Source organism: Cyprinodon tularosa, unplaced genomic scaffold, assembly GCF_016077235.1.
Source record: "Cyprinodon tularosa strain WSP-4 unplaced genomic scaffold, ASM1607723v1 ctg168, whole genome shotgun sequence".
Lineage (NCBI taxonomy): Eukaryota > Metazoa > Chordata > Actinopteri > Cyprinodontiformes > Cyprinodontidae > Cyprinodon > Cyprinodon tularosa.
Window position 1 is genome coordinate 365,453 of NW_024038513.1, and position 16,022 is coordinate 381,474.

The 16,022-nt window shown below is 47.2% G+C and overlaps 1 protein-coding gene across 1 annotated transcript; it reads right to left on the bottom strand.

Annotated features, from left to right (window-relative positions):
• Positions 1-1,460: 1,460 nt before the first annotated feature.
• Positions 1,461-15,700, bottom strand: aldh5a1 (aldehyde dehydrogenase 5 family, member A1 (succinate-semialdehyde dehydrogenase)). The gene is made up of 10 exons (XM_038281172.1): positions 15,295-15,700; positions 10,372-10,455; positions 10,067-10,237; positions 8,442-8,558; positions 8,190-8,333; positions 7,966-8,109; positions 7,734-7,892; positions 5,601-5,764; positions 5,437-5,495; positions 1,461-1,913 (listed from the first exon to the last, which is right to left on the bottom strand). The coding sequence occupies exons 1-10, from the start codon at positions 15,580-15,582 to the stop codon at positions 1,702-1,704; spliced, it is 1,542 nt and encodes a 513-aa protein (XP_038137100.1). The 5' UTR covers positions 15,583-15,700; the 3' UTR covers positions 1,461-1,701.
• Positions 15,701-16,022: the final 322 nt, after the last annotated feature.

Genomic DNA, 16,022 nt, shown 5'->3' on the forward strand with positions numbered 1-16,022 from the left:
TGGAGAGTTGAGGTGAGTAGATTCTGCTATTAGGTCTGTTCTAGAAGATATCGACAGCAAATTAATTTTAAAAGAGGAACAGAGAAACGCGATCAAGGCTCATCTTCTTATTCTAGGCGTGCAACTGCACGCTTTGATTTTTGTTGACAACAACTATGCGTCACTTAACATACGTCACGCACTCCGTTGCTCTTATTGGTTGTAGGTCTATCCAATTGAGTGCAGAGGCATTTTTTTTCCCGGTTCGTTCGAAACACGCCCCATAATCACAGCTCTATGGAGCAGCATCAGACTCATTCTGACTAGAATTGAGTCGGACTACGTCAGGCTAGGCGATAGCCGTACTGCTCCACTGGTGAAAGTAAAATCTGTTGGGCTCTTTTTGGCATCAAGACAATCATTGTTTTTGCCACATTGCCAGACAGGACACTGTTAAAAAAAAAGAAAGAAAACAAAAAAATCTTGGCTGACTGTTTCTACATCCAAAAAATAACAATCAAAGGTGATTTATTATTTGTTTTAAGTTAAACCGTTTTTGCTGCTAAAATTCAAAGTGGGAATAATTCTCTGTTTAGAACAATGTATGCTGATCTGACGATGTATGCTGTTCTGACAGAACGCTGTCTAAAGAGGCGGGATTTCCTGTAAAGTATCCAATCACAGCCAGCCTACTAGTTGTTTCCAGCGTCTAATTGACAACAGTTGAGACGATGACTTGGAATCAGGTCCACAGGAGACTAGACGACGCTACAGAGACGTGTGGAAAGCTGGACCAGGAGCGAGAACCGTACATCTAACATACCGGGGTCTGCTGGTACTGTGGGACTAGATCTAAAACCAACCAGAACGCTTCAGAGTTTTCAGTTGTGCTGAATATAAATACTTAAATGCACGTGGAAAACAGCTTATATGAATGTTTTAAATCAAGCTGCTCCTATGGGAAGGAAGAACACAAACGGATCAAACTTTAAGGAAGCTTCTGCTGTTTCAGTGTTTTCCTTGTTTTCCTTTCTGCCTAAATCCTTCAGGTTTGGCTGTTTATGAAGGAACGGACCTTTGTCCGTTAATAATAGTGATCATTTGATGTTCCTGTAGAGACTCCGGGTCCGTTTCCACTCGTGGAACCAGAAACCAGGACAGTTATGATGGAACCAGAAAGTTCTTGACTTTGAAGGGATTCTGATCCAGTTTTATGGGTTCAGCACATGAGGCGAGCTTCAGCCTAACGGCCAGTTGAAGTCCAGAATGATGTTGGTGTCGGAACATGGAGGCCCGTAATGGTAAAACTGTGACGGTTCCACCGACTCAGCAGAGACCATCGGCTATAAAAGGCGGTCGCTGTTGCAGATTGGTTAGTTCTAGTTTTTCTATTTCCCCCTGCAGAACAAAACATCCGGTTCTTTTAGAGTTTCTGGGTCAGATTAGAACCAGCACTGTTTTCTGCTGATGATGCTGTAATCTGGAGGGTTTAGGTTAATTTTATTCCCAGCTAATCAGTGCAAAAACAGCCTTGTCTCAGATTAGAAAATGTTAATGTCACCAAACAGAACCAGGTTCTGTTCTGATCAACCAGCAGTTAATTTCCTTTGACACGTTAATTAGCAGCATTTAATCATCTGATCTCCAACACTCAAAGTTAGGCTGGTCCAAACCACAGTCTCTGACCCGCTTATGGTACCGGCTGATCGGCACCGTCCCGGTTCAGGGTTTGAGTCCTCCGAAGCACATGTACTTCACCTCCAGGTACTCGTCGATGCCGTACTTGGAACCCTCGCGGCCCAAACCGGACTGTTTGACCCCGCCGAAGGAGGCCTCAGGGGTGGACAGGAGGCCCTCGTTGACCCCGACCATCCCCACCTCCAGCGCCTCGGCCACCCGCCAGATCTGACTCACATCCTGCGAGTAGAAGTAGCCTGCAAGCAGAGATGCATTGAACTCAAAAGCTTTTCAGATTCCTGCTGGAGTTTCTCTGATCGACGTACGCATTCCAAGTTAAATTCAAGACTTTTTAATGCAACTTGAAATAAAAATTTAACACCAAATTCACAAGAAACACAAGAAAAACCTGCTTGCGACAACTTAACCCAAAGGTTTATTTTAACATAAACCACTGCACTAATGTTTCAAATGTTGAAGAAAGCTAAAAACACACAAATGACAGATATATTTGAACAATTATTTAACTGAATTCACAAACTTTGTTTTAGCAGGGAACAAAACAAATCAGTTTTAAAGCCCCAACATAACCAGCGCTAAGTCTTTTTGCAGCTATTTTTCTTTGTTTCGTTTTCTTAGTATGTTTGATTTGGTGATAAGTGGAGGCGTTGCAGAGACAAGGGTGGAACTAAACTGAGAAATACCGCCTGTTTCTCTGTAACTCCATTTTGACGCTTTGTGTTTCGTGCTTCGCATGTGCGACTCCACTGCCTTAATTCCCATCGTTCTGAGCTTGAATGACTTCTTGCACAAAATCCACTGAGCCTCATGTATGTTCCCTGGTTTTAGCCATGGAGAAAATTAGGGACGATATTGGGATTTTGGCCGATATCCGATATTTTAAAACTCATGTAGCCGATAACCGATATCGATACTGATGTTAAAGCTGGACAAAAATAAGTAGTCATTGAAAATAGCAGTTTTGTTATCCATTTCTGACACTTTGAAAAATAATAAACTCAAATATATTTTCATATGCTGATATCAAATAGATTTTTAAAAACGCGGTATCGATCTATTTTACTTTCAAAATCTGGTGAAATTTCATCGTTCTGTTACAAACTCTCGTGATATTTTGCAAATTCTTGTGAGATTTTGTTAGTAAAATAGATCGATACCGCGTCAATATATCAACATATAAAAATATGGCAACATTTGGTGAATTTTCGGGGGATTTCGTAGCATAACGATGACATATAGCAATATTTCATTAGTAAAAGAGATTGATATGGTGTTTTTAAATGGCAATATATCAGCATATGAAGAAATTGGGATATTTTAATGGATCAATATTTTTTCCCTCGTCTTTAGAAGTTTTTAAGTCTGTAAAAAAGAAGTTTTTGAGGAAGAAGAAGAAGTAGTATTATTTATTATTTTTTTTTTTTAGACTTTAAAAAAAACTCAGAAGCTGATCAAATATCGGGTTAAATATCGGTGGGGTGGCCGATGTCCGCTATTCAGTTTTAAGGCCGATACCGATAGGGGGACGATTATATCGTGCATCCCTAATACACTGTACGATTTTTTCCAATCGTTGCTCGCAGCTACAGCTCACACTGTACGATGAAACTGCAGGTTTAAAAGTTTCCAGCTCACGAGGTTTGTTCTCACGCTGTGCGACCCGACGCTCTGATGCGATCTACCTGGTCACGGTGTACGTCTAAAAACCAGGTGGGACTCAGCTCCGCAGTGAGATGGCGCTACTCTGACTCGTCTATCTGGAAGCCAAACCAGTAGCAGAGGAACATGAAGCTCACTAGAGTGAAACGCGCTGCCTTGGATATTTGGGCAATTTAGTGCTGAAAGCCCTAAAAAGAAAAGGAGACGACGTATTTGGACAAAGACATGGCTGAGCTAACATGGCTACTACGGTCTGTCAGTTTGACAGAAAGAACTCCATTTCAAAGAGGAAGAATAAGAAGAATCCTTGTTTTCCCACCGAGCGATTTGCCCCTGACCACCTTACGACGGCCGACTGAATTTCAAACATGTTGGATTTTCTCCCAACCTTACGATTCCTGATGGGGAGGCGGTCGTTAGAGGCTGATCGCCCTCGTTACCCCCTGGTCACTACGCCACACAACATCAGGCTGAGAGTCGACCCGATAGAAAAAATTCTCGCACGACTAGAGAATCGTCCCACAAAGGGCAAAAAAATGTATAAAAATCGTACAGTGTGTGCCCGGCTAGATTAATCAACAGTCTTAAAAGCTCTAACTGGTCTGACACCAGTTTAACCTGGTACCAGCAGGAACCATGAGTTCAACCAAGCAGATGTTTTCAGATGCTTCAAACATCAGAAAGTAAAACGTTTCTCTGCAGCAGCAGCTTCTCCTGAGCTCTGATGGACCTTCTGTCGGTGAGGACTGTGTGTTTTTACAGCTTCAGGTCCAGATGGACCTTCTGGACCGTTTCCTGGGTTCAGGGGAACCTGCATGAGTTTTGACTGAATAATTAGCAGAGGTGTCAAGTAGAAATACTTTGCTTCCTTACTTAAGTAGAAAATTTGGCTATCAATACTTTACTGCAGTATTTTTAATTTTTTTGGCAACTTGTTTTTTCCCCCATTTCCATTATGGCCTGTTGGTATTTAAAGGAAAAATCAGCTGATATTCAGAATTTAAACTTCTGAAAGTTCTTTAAATCTGAAATGATTCCATCCTGTTCTATAAATGATCCGTGTTTTTAATTCAGAGTAATTTTCATGTGAATGTGCTTTACTGGAGGCATCCATGTTTGTCAAAGAACACTACTGCCACCTACTGGTTAGTGACGTCACGGTGCGGTATCGGCTGTTGATCAAGTCCCAGTGCTGTATCTGGTGTTTGTCACAACGCGCTATTATCCAAGTCATCTTGAAAACATTCTTCTTCCAAATGTTGGCTACATATTACGGGTTTTTTCTCTGGCCAGAAGTTCGATGGCAAATCCTCCCTCTTCAAGTTGGCGATCCAACGACCAACCCGTCCGTGGAGGATCAGGAATCAGAAAGGTGGAATAACTCTTTTTTCCACTTTTACCCGATGTATTCCAGCATCCAGCTGCCATGCACGTGGGCATTGTCAGTTTCACTATAGCTCTGGTGAATTTCAATGGTGAAGTCCTCTGGAAATCTTCAATAATTGTTGTTGATTGCAGATGTGTCTAGTAGTTCCCATTGATTTAGCTTGGAAAGCGGGGAGAATGGCGCTAGGCTTACCGCACCGTGACGTCACTGCTGGAAGATGGCAGGAGGGAGGGGCTACTATATTTGAGCAAAAATGGCCGCTCCCAGACTCAGTGATCATTTCTGAATTCTCTCGAGTGGTGCCCAACTTTACACGAGTGAATAAAGTGAATGTGATTGGTCGATTATCAAGGGGGCGGGATTGTTGTTGCGGAAGGTTCACAAGCTATTTGGTTGTGGCCGGTTTGTCGGAAGCATCTTGCTAACCAGTTAGCAACTTAGTGCTAGCAGGTTCCCAATGGGAAATTCCATTGGGACCAAGTAGCACTAAATTGGTGACTTAGAAACGACGCTGTCAAGGAACGCTATGGACATTAAATCACAGTGAATGTTTTAGTTTTAGGTATAGATAATGATCCATTGATCATTCCTTGCTGACCGGACTTTTCCTTTAAACAGTAGGATTTCTACTTCTGCTGCAGTAATAAACATGAACACTTTTGACGCCTCTGATTAAAAGTGAACCCAGTTTAGATAAAAGCAGAACTTCTCACCTGCTAGCCCGACCTGTGCAGAGTTAGCCACGGCCAGAGCTTCCTCTTCCGTCTCAAACCTGGAAATCAGAAACACAGCTGCTGACTGGTCCACACCCGGAGACACCTGCGACCCTCCCCCATGTGAAACTGCTTCTCTTCCTGGTTTCTGCGATCAAACAGACCTGATGACAGGAACCAGCGGTCCGAACGTCTCCTCCTTGGTACACAACATCTCTGTAGTGACGTCAGCCAGCAGGGTCGGCTCCATGAAGGACCCGTCCAGACGGTTCCCTCCTTTCACCACTTTGGCTCCTTGAGACACAGCGTCCGATATCTGGTGGATGACCTGAGGGGCGGAACATTAGGAGAACACTGACCTCAGATCATTTTTCCTTTTTGATAAAGCTTCTAGTTAGAGCGGCTCAGGTTATCCTGAGCTATCTCTATAGTTCTGCTGCTATAGGCTTAGACTGCTGGAGGACATAGGGACCCCTTTTTCATCATTCTGCTTCATTCTATCTCTATTCTCCCACTCTGCAGAATCTGTTAGTTCAATCTCTAACGTTCTGCTCTCTCTGCTTTTTCTCATAGTAGCTTCATCTGGTCTGTTCCTGTTTGGCTGTGACTCCATCCTGGAGAGAAATATCAGCTGTGCTGCTGCCATCAACACCTTTGTTTCTAGATGTTGGAGATCTTCCTGTTTTCCAGTGTAGTCCTGTTTCTCTGACTGTGACTAACTGGATGTGCTCTCTTCATCCCCTGGCATGGGAGCTGGCTCGGAGCTCGTCTGCCTGGCTGTTTGTGACAGGGCCGCCTCTTATAGTTGCCTTTTGTATCTATGCTTCTTTTTCTATGTCTGCTTCTGTCCCCTTGAACCCCAGTGGGCCTCAGCAGAACTTTCTGATGGTAGACGGATGTAGAACCGTCTCTTCCAGGAGCATCAGAACCATTTGAAATCTAATCAAGACCATCTGTCCTAGAACCCAACTAACCGAACCCCAGAGTCATCCAATCTTTTTACGGCACTAGTGGCTCTTTTTTCTTGGACAGTAGGCTGACAGGAAAGGGGGAATTTGAGAGGTGGAGAGAAATGCGGCAAAGGACCACAGGTCCGATTTGAAGCCGGGTCGAAGACTACGGCCTCCGTACATGGGTCGTGTGTTTGGGAGAATTATCCTGCCATAATGCAAGAGCACTTAATTTCAATTTGAGAAAAGAATTTCATCTTCTTGCACTCCAAACTTATAATGCTCACACTCCAAACGTGCGCTCTCTCTCAAATATTTTCTCTTCTCTCTCAAATCTTTGTTTCTTCTCATATTTAATGCTTCTTGCACAGATATTTTCTCCTCTCGCTTGCCTCCTTCTCTTCACGTTCGAGTCTCAGATACGCTCGCAAACCCGTAGGCTCTGCTTGCGGATTTGTTTTTGCTCTCTCTCAGATTGGATCGGATCGTCGCCTAGCAACCTTTCCAGCCAATAGAACGACAGCCTCTGGAAAGGTGCGCTTGTCTAACTCTACTGAGTGTGCCTGTGATAAACCTTATCGACAATAAAATGGCTTTTTAATTTAAAAGCTATTAAAATAAGAAGCTGAAAAACAACAACAATCAGGAAAATAAAACAAAGGAAATAATAAAGGGCAATTCAAGAATCACCAATGAAAAGTCACTTAATTTCTGCTGGAGGCAGAATTAGCATCTGCCCCGACTAGCAAACTTGTTTTTTTTTTTTCTAACGAGCAACTCTGAGGCGGGAGTTTTCTGTTCACATCACGTCTGAAAATGGATCGCTTTTAAATTAAAAAGCAATTTTATTGTCGGTAAGGTTTATCACAGGCACACTCAGAGTTAGACAAGCGCACCCTTTCCGAGGCTGTCGTTCTATTGGCTGGAAAGGTCGCTAGGCGACAATCCGATCCAATCTGAGAGAGAGCAAAAACAAATCCGCAAGCAGAGCCTACGGGTTTGCGAGCATATCTGAGACTCGAGCGTGAAGAGAAGGAGGCAAGCGAGAGGAGAAAATATCTGTGCAAGAAGCATTAAATCTGAGAGAAGAAACAAAGATTTGAGAGAGAAGAGAAAATATTTGAGAGAGAGCGCATGTTTTGAGTGTGAGCATTATAAGTTTTGAGTGTGAGAAGATGAAATTCTTTTCTCAAATTGAAATTATGTGCTCTTGCATTACGGCAGGATAGTTCTCCCATACGAGTGCGCTAACCACTGCGCCACCAAAGCGCGCCCCAGGATCAAGATTTTGATGCTAGAACGTCTGGAAACTGTAAAATGTTTTGGATCAGGTAGTTTCAGCCCAACCTTCTCCACAGCTCGGCTGTTGATCAGCGGCCCTTGTGTTGTGTTCGGCTCTGATCCATGACCCAGACGGAGCTCGGCGTCCATTGCCCGACCCAACTTGTCCACAAAGCGGTCGTAGATTCCGCTCTGAACCAGGAAGCGGTTGGAGCATACGCAGGTCTGCGGGGACATGAGGAACGGTCAGCGAGTTCGGCCTCAGGGGGAGCAGCACGCACAGATTCTCTCGCCTCACCTGCCCGGAGTTCCTGAACTTGGAAGCCATGGCTCCGCCCACTGCACTGTCGACATCTGCGCTGTCAAACACGATGAAGGGAGCATGGCCGCCGAGCTCCATGGAAACCCTCTTCACTGTGTCGGCAGCCATTTTCAGCAACACCTGGGATGAGAGAAGAGGGATGACTCGGTGTCCCGGAGTCGCTTCCGGCCGAACGGGCTCCGGTCTCTGAAGGATCTCACCTTCCCGGTGGCCGTGGATCCAGTGAAGGAGATTTTTGACACCAGTGAGTCCGTGCAGAGGACGTGTCCAACCGCCGGGGTCTTCTCTCTGGAGCAAGGAACCACGTTGACCACGCCTGGAGGGATCCCCGCCTGCTCCGCCAGCTGCAGGAAACAGGAAGCGTCATGAATGAGCTCCAGCTTCTTGATAAGGAATCTGAGGATGGATCGAAAGCTGGTCTGAACCGGATCAAACCAGAACAGGAAGCTGACCTCAGCCAGAGCGAGAGCCGACAGCGGCGTGTCCTCGGCCGGCTTCACCACCACGGTGCAGCCCGCAGCCAGAGCGGCTCCAACCTTCCTGGTGATCATGGCGCTCGGGAAGTTCCACTGAGGAAAAACCAAGAACACGTTTTCAATTTGGAAGAAGGAAGCGGTCCGTCATCACTCAGACATCTTTCCTCCTGGATTCAAAGTCAAGCTGAGGTTCAACCATCTTCTTCTGCTGCGCTGGAGAGGAAACATCTAAATCTGGGTGGAAACCAGCTGCCCACAGCTTCCAAAACCAAAAAAAAAAAAAGGTCTCCTCTGATTTTATGATTTGATTCCGTCTCTTTGAATGAAGACCAGCTGGTCTTCATCACAACCAAAGGATGCTGCTGCTCGGTGTTTAAAAGGCACACTATGCAACATTTTTCAGTTAATTAATGTGTTCCATAACGTTATGGATGATTAAATGAGTCATTTCAGGTTGAACAAAGGTTTTCTCGGCCGCCCTGGTGGTCTGTGGGGGAAATACCGCACTTGCAACTGCAGGAGCACCGACCCGCACTCACAGGCTCAGAAGTCTCGTGAGAGTCAGTCTTGCTTTACGGCGAGAACCGCTACACGCCTCCAGTTAAAAGCATGCTCGTTGCTAGCGCAGTGGCGATCTTTGTGCAGTTATGCTACGTTCACGCAGCAAAATCGCGTCTGCTGCTTCATTTTTGCTGCTTGTACCAGTTAGTTCTGACGTGCGGCTGAAGCAGCTTTGCTGCTCTCGCTGCGCGGTGCAAAAGTGTGTCTGAGGCGCGTTGGGCGGAGCTTCACTATCCTTTCTCTGCCTTGCAGCTATATTTGCTGTGATCAGTGGGAATAAAGTAGTTTTATTATGTTTTTAAGTGAGAAAATCCACCTGAAAACGTAATCAGTGCAGTCAGTTCATTCAGATTATTATCCTGCCTTCAATATTTTTTCTGTCGGAGACGCTCAGACCCCCACATACCAGCGGTGCGCCGACAGTATGGATCCCTTCATCAGCAGCGGTTCACCGCGGCAGCTGGTAGGTGTTTTTCATCTAAATAATCCAAACTGCATATTCTGCCGGCAGATTTCTGCATTTTAAGTTAATTTAGGCGTCAATAAACTGTTTAAGAGGAGTGATCATAGCCTCTGATCATCAGCGCTGTGTCTCTCTCCCTGCGTCAGATGATTAAACGCGCCCGACGCGCTGCTTGAGCTGCTCAGACGCGCTGCAGGACCTTTTGCTGCGCCTTGACGCGCGTCAACCATTGACTTTGCATGTAAACTCGCTGCTTCTGTCGCGCCAGCTGCGGTGTGAACGCAGCATTAGTCATTCGTTGCGTTCGCCTGTCTGCTAAGCTCAAAACAACCGCGCCTGGCTTGACGGAGACACCAGGAGAACAGCTGAGCATATTTATGACAGTGCACTTTTACTTTCGCCCTCTGGGGGGAGCCTCGCTGGAAAATCAACACCGGTTGCATAGTGTACCTTTAATAAAGATCACACAGAGGAACTTCAGTCTTTTATCGTGCCTTAAAGAATCAGAAACTGGAGCATCTGGAACAATCTGGAACAAACTCCCCATAAATCTCTATCCTGTGACCCATCTGCTCACCGGAGTAATAATGCTGGCCACTCCTACTGGCTGTTTGAGCAGCAGGATCCGTCTGTCTTTAACTGGAGACGGTACGATGTCTCCGTAAACTCTCCGAGCTTCCTCTGAAAACCACTCCAGGAAGGCGGCGGAGTACGCCATCTCTCCGAGAGACTCCCGCATGGGTTTACCCTGCAGCAAACACACACGTCAGGTTAGCTTCTTCCCCTTTGCAGAGATTTAAGATTAGCTTCCTTCTCCCAACCCCTTTACAGGGGAACTGAAGACCTCGCCTGTTCTGACTGCTGAAGGAAAACTTCACTCACACTTTCAAACGTGATCAGCTTGGCCAAGTCTTCTTTGTGGCGGTTGAGCAGATCAAACCACTTCCTCAGCAGGAGGCTCCTCTCCTGCAGAACAACAATCACATCAGACCTTCTGGCGTCTGCATGACCTCAGATATTATTCTATTCACGAGACTGTGGAGAAAAAACCTTTATATTCTGACCCTATAAAACCAAAACACAGACTGTTACCTTCAACAACACTGGCAGCTACAAGGACTAAGGGAATTACAGAAAGTACAGATAAATTTAGTTTGTCTAACTATTTAACTAGTTTGTTCAAATGAAAAAAATGTGTTTCTTTTTAATTTTAAGTTCAGAGTTAACGTCTTTTCTTTTTCTTGACAAGATAAACTTGATGTTCCAGGTTTGATGAAGCTGGGTCTGTTTCAGCCCATTGAACTGTACTGGGAACCATTTGGAAAGTTATTTTGAGCTATTTAGCCTGGAATAAGAAAAAAAAATGTATTTCTTTAGTTTATTTCCATTTTATTTTATGTTTAATACATTATATATTTATAAATGAAATATTTATTTTAAAAAAATTAAATATGTAAAACCTCTCCTTGGGCTGCCACCTTATCGTGGTGGAGAGGTTTGAGTGTCCCAATGATCCTGGGAGCTATGCTGTCTGGGGCTTTTTGCCCCTGGTAGGGTCACCCAAGGCAGACAGGTCCTAGGTGAGGAACCAGACAAAGTGCAGCCCGAAGACCCTTATGATGACTACAACCCTTGGATCCTGCGTTCCCTCGCCCGGACGCGGGTCACCGGGGCCCCACTCTGGAGCCAGGCCTGAAGGGGGGGCACGATGGCGAGTGCCTGGTGGCCGGGCTTTTACCCATGGGGCCCGGCCAGGCTCAGCCCAAAGAGGAAACATGGGTCCCCCCTTACATGGGCCCACCACCCGTGAGAGGGGCCATAGGGGTCGAGTGCAATGTGTGTTGGGTGGAGGCCGAGGGAGGGGACCCTGGCGGTCCGATCCTCGGCTGCAGAAGCTGGCTCTAGGGACGTGGAATGTCACCTCGCTGGTGGGGAAGGAACCGGAGCTAGTGTGTGAGGCTGAGAGGTTCTGGCTAGAAATAGTTGGTCTCAACTCGGCACATGGTTCTGGTTCTGGAACCATTCTCCTTGAGAGGGGCTGGACATACTTCCACTCTGGAGTTGCCCACGGTGAGAGGCGCCGGGCAGGAGTGGGCATACTTGTTGCCCCCCATCTCGGTGCCTGCACGTTGGGGTTCACCCCGGTGAACGAGAGGGTAGCCTCCCTCCGCCTACGGGTGGGGAGACAGGTTCTGACTGTTGTCTGTGCTTACGGGCCGAACAACAGTTCAGATTACCCACCCTTCTTGGAGTCCTTAGGGGGGGTACTGGAGGGTGCCCCTCCTGGGGACTCCCTTGTTCTGCTGGGAGACTTCAACGCTCACGTGGGCAATGACAGTGAGACCTGGAGGGGCGTGGTTGGGAGGAATGGCCGCCCTGATCTGAACTCGAGTGGTGTTCTGTTGTTGGACTTCTGTGCTCGTCATGGATTGTCCATAACGAACACCATGTTCAAGCATAAGGGTGTCCATATGTGCACATGGCACCAGGACACCCTAGGCGCAGTTCGATGATCGACTTTGTCATCGTTTCATCGGACTTGCAGCCGTATGTCTTGGACACTCGGGTGAAGAGAGGTGCTGAGCTTTCCACTGACCACTACCTGGTGGTGAGTTGGCTCCGGTGGTGGGGGAGGATGCCGGTCAGACCTGGCAGGCCCAAACGTGTTGTGAGGGTCTGCTGGGAACGTCTGGCGGAGTCCCCTGTTAGGCGGAGCTTTAACTCCCATCTCCGGCAGAACTTCGAACACATCCCGGGGGAGGTGGGGGACATTGAGTCCGAGTGGACCATGTTCCGTTCCTCCATTGTCGAGGCGGCTTATCTGAGCTGCGGCCGCAAGGTTGTCGGTGCCTGTCGTGGCGGCAACCCTCGAACCCGTTGGTGGACACCTCCGGTGAGGGATGCTGTCAGGTTGAAGAAGGAGGCCTATCGGGCCTTTTTGGCCTGTGGGACTCCGGAATCAGCTGATGGGTACCGGCGGGCGAAGCAGCATGCGGCTCGGATGGTTGCTGAGGCAAAAACTCGGGTGTGGGAGGAGTTTGGAGAGGCCATGGAGAAAGACTTCCGCACGGCTCCGAAGCGATTCTGGTCCGCCATCCGGCGTCTCAGGAGGGGGAAGCGGTGCAGCACCAACACTGTTTATAGTGGGGATGGTGTGCTGCTGACCTCGACTCGGGACGTTGTGGGTCGGTGGGCGGAATACTTCGAAGACCTCCTCAATCCCACCAACATGTCTTCCATTGAGGAAGCTGGGCCTGGGGACTCTGGGCTGGGCTCTCCAATCTCTGTGGGCGAGGTCGCCGAGGTGGTTAAAAAGCTCCTCGGTGGCAGGGCCCCGGGGGTGGATGAGATCCGCCCGGAGTTCCTCAAGGTCCTGGATGTTGTGGGGTTGTGTTGGCTGACACGACTCTTCAACATTGCATGGACATCGGGGGCAGTCCCCCTGGATTGGCAGACTGGGGTGGTGGTCCCCCTATTCAAAAAGGGGGACCGGAGGGTGTGCTCCAATTACAGGGGAGTCGCACTCTTAAGCCTCCCCGGCAAGGTCTATTCGGGGGTGCTGGAGAGGAGGGTCCGTTGGATAGTCGAACCTCGGATTCAGGAAGAGCAGTGTGGTTTCCGTCCTGGTCGTGGAACGCTGGACCAGCTCTACACCCTCAGCAGGGTCCTGGAGGGTGCATGGGAGTTCGCCCAACCAGTCTACATGTGCTTTGTGGACTTGGAGAAGGCGTTCGACCGTGTCCCTCGGGGGGCCCTGTGGGGGGTTCTCCGGGAGTACGGGGTACCGGGCCCTTTGATACGGGCTGTCAGGTCCCTGTATGACCGGTGTCAGAGTCTGGTCCGCATTGCCGGCAGTAAGTCGGGCTCGTTTCCAGTGAGAGTTGGACTCCGCCAGGGCTGCCCTTTGTCACCGATTCTGTTCATTACCTTCATGGACAGAATTTCTAGGCGCAGCCAAGGTGTTGAGGGGATCCGTTTTGGTGGCCTTAGGATTGCGTCTCTGCTTTTTGCAGATGATGTGGTCCTGTTGGCTTCATCAAGTCGTGATCTGCAGCTCTCGCTGGATCGGTTCGCAGCCGAGTGTGAAGCGGCCGGGATGGGGATCAGTGCCTCCAAATCCGAGGCCATGGTCTTGAGCCGGAAAAGGGTAGAGTGCCTTCTCCGGGTCAGGGGGGGTGTCCTGCCCCAAGTGGAGGAGTTTAAGTATCTTGGGATCTTGTTCACGAATGAGGGAAGAAGGTAGCGGGAGATCGACAGGCGGATTGGTGCAGCGTCTGCCGTGAAGCGGGCACTGTACCGGTCCGTCGTGGTGAAGAGAGAGCTGAGTCAAAAAGCGAAGCTCTCGATTTACCGGTCGATCTACGTTCCTACCCTCATCTATGGTCATGAACTCTGGGTCATGACCGAAAGAACGAGATCGCGGATACAAGCGGCCGAAATGGGTTTCCTCCGTAGGGTGGCTGGGCTCTCCCTTAGAGATAGGGTGAGAAGCTCGGTCATCCGGGAGGGACTCGGAGTAGAGCCGCTGCTCCTCCACGTCGAGAGGAGCCAGTTGAGGTGGCTTGGGCATCTGTTTAGGATGCCTCCTGGACGCCTCCCTGGTGAGGTGTTCCGGGCACGTCCCACCGGGGGGAGGCCCCGGGGAAGACCCAGGACACGCTGGAGAGACTATGTTTCTCGGCTGGCCTGGGAACGCCTTGGGGTTCCTCCTGAAGAGCTGGAAGAAGTGGCTGGGGAGAGGGAAGTCTGGGCCTCCCTTCTTAAGCTGCTGCCCCCGCGACCCGACCCCGGATAAGCGGAGGAAGATGGATGGATGGATGGATAAATATGTAAAATAAAAATGATCTAAGTTTTTAATTACTTTTTTATTTACTACAATAAATTAAATACCCGTTGGAAATCAGAGTGACCTGCAGATATTATTCACTTTGAATTTAATATTTTGCTCTAAACTAAATGTTTAAATGCAAGCCAAATATTTTTATATTTACAATTTAGATTTTTGCCTCCAATTGAAATATTTAGCTTACAAACCAAAACTCTGTTTATTAAATTCAGAAATCAATATAAGTAAATTATTTGGAACTAAATATCCAGTTTTAAAGCCAAATATTTATTTTGTGAAATAAACATTTAATCTCAACATTTAAATTGGACATAAATATTTAAATTGGATTTTTTTTTTATTTGAAGCTAAATATTTTGTTGCATAAAAAGTTTAACAACTTAAATATTAAGTTTGTAAATGTGATATAAATCAATTTATTAATTGAATGATGATAACATGACTGATCAAATGAGCCACATCTTATTTTGTTCTTTATATTTTTACCATCCTCTGAATACAGAAGAGGATTAGAGCCACTGAAAATATAAAAAAGCTTAACTCATTTTAAATTTTTATTTCAGTATAATATAGAAAAAAGTCAGAATTCTGAAAAAAGTCAAACTTCTGATTTTTTCTTATATTATACTGAAATAAAATTTAAAAATCAATAAGCCTTTTTTATTTTTTCAGTGGCCCTATCCCCTCCGTATCTCTTACATTTTTCCCTAAATTTTCAAGCGTCCAATATCTGGGCGAATGTTACTTATTTTGGGGAGAAACTGCTGATCAAAGCTAAATTTTAAATCAAAAAGACGTTTGTGGTCAAATATGTGGAAGCCGAATTAAAGAGTGTTTAATAATAAACCAGAGGCCAGATGCACAGGTGGTTCTGTGCCTTTATTTGCTAAATATCCTGAATTATTTTAAAAACTGTATATTTTAAAAGGAATTCTGCAGAGCAGCCAGGAGCCTCCTACCTTGGCGGTGGTCTGCTTCCAGGACTGAAACGCCTCATAGGCGGCATCCACCGCCTGTTTGGCCTCTGCTGGGCCGCAGTCAGAAACCTGGGCCAGCTCCTTTCCGGTGGCTGGGTCCAGGACCGGGAACACCGAGGCTGCAGAGACCCAGCGGCCGCCAAAGTAGCCCTGAGTCCGGAGCAGCGCAGCGGGGACGTCCAAGCTGTAGTGTCTACGCAGGGAGGCCGGGAGGCCGGAGGGAAGCTGCCGGAGGAGCCGGCGGCTCCTCAGGACTCTGACAGCGGACATTCTGGAGAGCAGGAGGCGCAGAAGGAGCTCCGAGGTGGACGGCAGAGGAGGTTATCCTGCGGAGCTGCAGCTGGAGATCAGAGCGTGCTGCGCTTCTTCTTCTTGAGAGTTTTTATCGCGGTTGGCAAACTAGTGAGAAGTGCATTACCGCCACCAACTGGTAAGGAGTAAAGCATGGAAACAGGAAACGAAACAGAAGAAAAAAAACTGTAACTTAACCCAACCTAATAAATACTTAATAAAATTTGCCCTCATAATTTTAATTTATCTTTAAGTCATTGTCACTCTGCCAGTTTCTGGTGGTCCTATTTGTTTTCCCATCATATTTTCCACCAATTCCCAGTTGAAATCTTTAAAGCTACAGTGTGTAATTTTCAGCGACATCTAGCGGTCAGACTGCAGACTGCAGCAACATGAACGTCTCCCCCCCACCGCTTCTC

Coding starts and splice junctions, on each gene's coding strand:
- aldh5a1 (XM_038281172.1), bottom strand. CDS start 15,582: ATGTCCGCTGTCAGAGTCCTGAGGAGCCGCCGGCTCCTCCGGCAGCTT. Junction 10,456..15,294: donor GGAAGCAGACCACCGCCAAG/GTAGGAGGCTCC, acceptor GTTGTTCTGCAG/GAGAGGAGCCTCCTGCTGAG. Junction 8,334..8,441: donor CGGCTCTCGCTCTGGCTGAG/GTCAGCTTCCTG, acceptor TGTTTCCTGCAG/CTGGCGGAGCAGGCGGGGAT.